Here is a 4,774-nt window from a genome sequence, read left to right as displayed (position 1 = left end):
AATGAAGGACAGAAAAGGACCAGGGAGAAGAGAACGAGAGCAATTGGAATGAAGAACGACGAAACGCGAGAAGAGAAAAATACTAAGAGAGTCAAGTTTTGGGGGTGCATGAGGTTGGTGACGCAGTAAATGAGATTTACTGCGTCCCAACGAATTTCACCCACTCTTATAAATGAGGGTATAACGGTCTTTTTTGGGGGTACAGAAGAAGTCTTGGAGGTGCAGGGAGAAGGCGCCAAACCAAAATACGATGATGTAATTGTATCGTATTCCGTGCGTCATGACTCGCGTGATTCAAAAAGGTTTTGGAAATGTGGCCCATTTTTTCTTTCAAGTCCAAAACACACTTCGTTTGCTGTTTACACCTAACCTGTCAAATAACGGTGCAGACTATGCCCTGTATTCAAAGTCACTCTGCCACAGCTTCTTCTAGAGTCCAATAATGTTCATCCATACCATATCCATTATTCTTATTAATCAATAATTTCGTATTCAAATCGTAAGATAAATATTCAGAAATAATTTTCTCACATTTAACAATTTTGGACTAAAATAGTAAATATAAAACTATCTTAGTGGAAACAATTTTGTCATAAATATAATAATATTACGTGAAAGTTAATTTTAAATAAAAATATTTATAGTATATATAAATAAGGTCAGTATATAATTTTAAAAACCATTTCCGCAAACGAGGGCGTGGAAATTCGCTGTCACTATCCCAATGTTGCAGGTAATGGATATCTGGTTCCATTATTGCTTCCTTTTTTTGTTGTAAAAAAAAAAAGTTTCTTTATGCGATGGGGAGAAGAAAAACACAAAAAAAAAAGAGTAAATATAAAGATTAATCCTGTTACAGTATGATTTTTGCATGGCATGAAAGGTAATAATTAGTTTTTGCATGGCATGATTTTTGCATCCGCTTTTGTGGAAGATGCTTTCCGTGTTTGAAATCTCTCCCAATTACCTGCAAAAAAGTTTCAATTTGAACGCTGTAAAAGTGGTGTTTCTGTTGCGCGTAAGGAACACATTAATCGACCTTATGTCTCATCAAAATATGAAGGTATGTTAGAACACAACACAACACAGATGATGTGTGGTAACGATGACCGTGTATACATGTAAAAGGTAGATTTTGGTTTCCCACTTACGTGGTTCTCTTTCTTTCAAGGAAGTGGGCACGTAAGGACAAGGACGCACTTTTTTATATCCAGAAAGTCAAAAAGATAAACATTCATATGGCATCTACACTGTGTTTTTGGCGTGGCCATAAACGTGGCTCAGTGCTTCCGTTGTTCAAACTTCAAACAGTTTGTGTGCGGACTGTAATGCAAAGACAAGAGAGAATGTGATAAGTTGAATGATATGATCAATAATGCTGACCCCAATAATGGAATGAAATCACGATCATTATAAAATAAATAAAGTTAATCACAAAATAATGAGAAAATAGATACCGAAAATTTAAATATGGGTTTAAGTCTCACATCGAATATTAATAATAAAATAAAGCATTATAAAAAATAAATGCCTATATATTTATTGTTTTAAAATTTATAATTAACATTAAGAATAATGTCAATTTCTTATATGGTTGGACAGACTTGTTAAGTGTTGTATATTTCCAATGAATGTAATAAAATTTGTTGATTTGTTATTTAATGGAGTAACATTTAATTTTAATTTTTCTTATTTTAATGGAAAGATAAAATTAAATATTTGTTTGAAATTTTAATATGCTGAATACTATGCTTTTTATTTAATAACTTCTAATTTTTATTTTTCAGCAAGTGTCTCTATGACATTTATTAGCAACTTTTCATTTTAAAAAGTAATTGATAATTTGCACACTTTTGATGGGTCACATAAATATTTATTTTAGTAAAATATTTCAAAATCATTGTCTCACGAGTAGATAAGAGATGATATATTTATCATTGTTCGAATCCATTGAAAATTTTAAAATAAATAAATTAAAATAATTTTGAGAGTTCTTTTTAGGTAAGACACTATAGTGTTAGGTGCCTTGTGTTTTTGTAAAGCTTGTGGTTGATTGATTGATCTTCGATTATTAAATTCGGTCAAAGATTGCTTCCTCCTTTATTTTTCTATCAAGTGCGTTGCTTCTACATTTTCTGAAAAAAGGAAAAATTCTAAATAATGAACTTGCAATATAACTCTTTAATTAAAATGAACTTTGAGAGTACAGTATGATTACAATCCATTATTAGTCAACAAATGAGACTTTAAATTATAATTCTTAAAGGGTTTATTTTTTTGGATTCATTTATGATCACACAGTACAAAATTAAGTACTTTTAGCACATTTTTATTGCATTAAAAATAAATATAACCTTAAAGGGTTTATTTTTGGATTCATTTATGATTACACAGTACAAAATTAAGTACTTTTAGCACATTTTTATTGTTGGAATAGAACAAAATTTTCCTTACCTACAAATTCTAGGCGTCAATTTCCTGTCTCTTTCTCTGCTTTTAAATATGGAGGCATGCCATAAAAAATTGTAAAATCAAGTTAATCCTTCACCAAATTATCAATTCAAATTAAGTTCAATGTTGATATGATAAAAAAAAACACACATCCTTATTATATTCTAAAAAAAGACTCAAATTTCGTATTCTTTGACACTATTCTATGGCGGCGCTTAGTTGAAATTAATGATTTTCGTAAATTATCAAAACTCTTTTTCAGTAATTAATTATAGCCCGCTTCTACCAAACTTTTAAGTTCATTACTGAGTTCACTCATTTTATAATTAAGCAAATCAAATTAACCAACATGTTAAGTAAACACATTAAATTACAATTGAACTTCCTGGTTAAGTTGTTCTGGTTAATTAAATTCCTATATTAGAAAACAAAATTAAATTTTTAATCTAAAATTTTAAGGCAATAAATTTTCCGATATGTATACTCAAATATTAGTCATTTATTCATTTTTATTGGATATAAAATTTTCAACTCAGCTGATATATAACCAAACTATAATCCAAGAGACAAAAAAATATAAGAGCAAAAAGAAAGATACTGGTAAAAATTGCAAATGTTTTGGTGTCATCATAAGTATTGACAACAAAATAATGAACATAAACTCGATCGACCACAAAATTCTGTATGACCCACAGATTTAAACGACAAGAATAATATATAAATGCAAAGTAAACAGTAGTTTACAAACGCAATCACAAACTGACACATATTTACAAGAAATCGCTAATGTCCAAACTCTCCGGAATTTCTAACTTGAATACATCGCTGCAATACGTGTCCCTCTCTTCCTCGGTGCTGCTATTCACATAAGTGGATGATGAATTCAATGGAGTTGGGGTAGACAAAGGCGTAGAGAGAACCGATTCATAGCCCATGTTTTGGTTTGCACTGTTTAACAAATGTACCAAATCCGGGTCCTGTAACAAATCAACTTGGTTTTGTTGAGCGTTCAGGTAACTATGCACACCGAGATAATTGTCTGGGGACATTGAAAGCCCATTGTTCACGTTGTTGCTTTGAGTTGGAGTCTGAAACTGATTAGGGAAAATCTGGCTTTGCACTGGACAATTCCCTACGTTATTCAATTGTTGTTGAGCTTGTGAGACTAAATTTGACGGGTTTTGATTGTGATCATTCTTCAATGATAACAAAGTTGCAGTGGCGGCGAGCTTCAGAAACTCTGGGTTCATCAACGCCTGGGCGCTCAACAAGCCTTGCAGATTCAGAAACGATGGATTAACGTTGCCGATTGCTGACCTCAGAATCGAGGACATGTCAAGAAGATCGAGGCGTGGAGCGTGTGTAACAGGATCGATTCCCATTCGCAGCAACCTCTTCCTGATGTGGGTGTTCCAATAGTTCTTTATTTCATTGTCGGTTCTCCCTGGCAACCTAGCTGCTATCGCCGACCACCTAAATATGAACACAGAATAAACGACACATAAGCCTAACATTCTTAAAAAAGAGTCTGAACCTTTTGAGATAAAAACTTGGGAAAATCAAACACGTACTTGTTTCCCAAGACACTGTGGAGCTGAATGATTGTCTCTTCTTCTTCAAACGAGAACCTTCCTCTCTTGATATCGGGTCTCAGGTAATTGGTCCATCGAAGACGGCAACTCTTGCCACATCGTTGTAAACCTGAGAATGAGATTAACCAACAAATACTTAATATTCGATAATTAACGAAAAAAAAAATATGAATAAGGTGGGAAAAGAAGCAGAGAAGTGTATAGGTACCAGCATTCTTGGGGAGGGTTCGCCAATTTCCAGGTCCATGAGTGTGAATGTAGTTGGTGAGCATGAGATCCTCTTCAGGTGTCCAAGGACCCTTTTTGAGACCATTTTTGTTGCAACAAGGTGCTCTTCCCATAGCGAACAGATGAATAGTGAAAATTGGGTGAATGATTATTTGTAAAAGTGCAGCCGCAAAGTGCACTGAAACAGGAACGATAGAGAGAGAGAGAGAGAGAGAGAGAAAGAAAGAGAAAGGGTTGTGTTGTGTTGTGTTGTAATGAAAGTGAAGGAAAGTAAACGTTTGTTGGGTCTAATGCAAAGCGAGGACGACCCTTGCCTTTATAGCGAGAGAAAGCGGAGCTGTTTGTTTCAAGTCAAAAGGATTTGGTGCCGGCCTTCTTCCTGTATTTATCAACACATGTATATACGCATCATGTTCTCTACGTATAATTGTACTCGGTAATTAATACGCATGTGCAATACCTGCATACAACACATTGCAATATGTGAATTTTTAGTACATTTC

The 4,774-nt window shown here is 33.6% G+C and overlaps 1 protein-coding gene across 1 annotated transcript; it reads right to left on the bottom strand.

The window, feature by feature from the left end:
* Positions 1 to 3,093: 3,093 nt before the first annotated feature.
* LOC114185944 (transcription factor MYB41-like) lies at positions 3,094 to 4,541 on the bottom strand. The gene is made up of 3 exons (XM_028073919.1): positions 4,252 to 4,541; positions 4,023 to 4,152; positions 3,094 to 3,924 (listed from the first exon to the last, which is right to left on the bottom strand). The coding sequence occupies exons 1-3, from the start codon at positions 4,382 to 4,384 to the stop codon at positions 3,222 to 3,224; spliced, it is 966 nt and encodes a 321-aa protein (XP_027929720.1). The 5' UTR covers positions 4,385 to 4,541; the 3' UTR covers positions 3,094 to 3,221.
* Between the last annotated feature and the right edge of the window lie 233 nt (positions 4,542 to 4,774).

The sequence above is a fragment of the Vigna unguiculata genome, chromosome 5, assembly GCF_004118075.2.
Source record: "Vigna unguiculata cultivar IT97K-499-35 chromosome 5, ASM411807v1, whole genome shotgun sequence".
NCBI lineage: Eukaryota > Viridiplantae > Streptophyta > Magnoliopsida > Fabales > Fabaceae > Vigna > Vigna unguiculata.
Note: the sequence above shows the minus strand (reverse complement) of the source record. Positions and strands in the feature narration are given on the sequence as shown.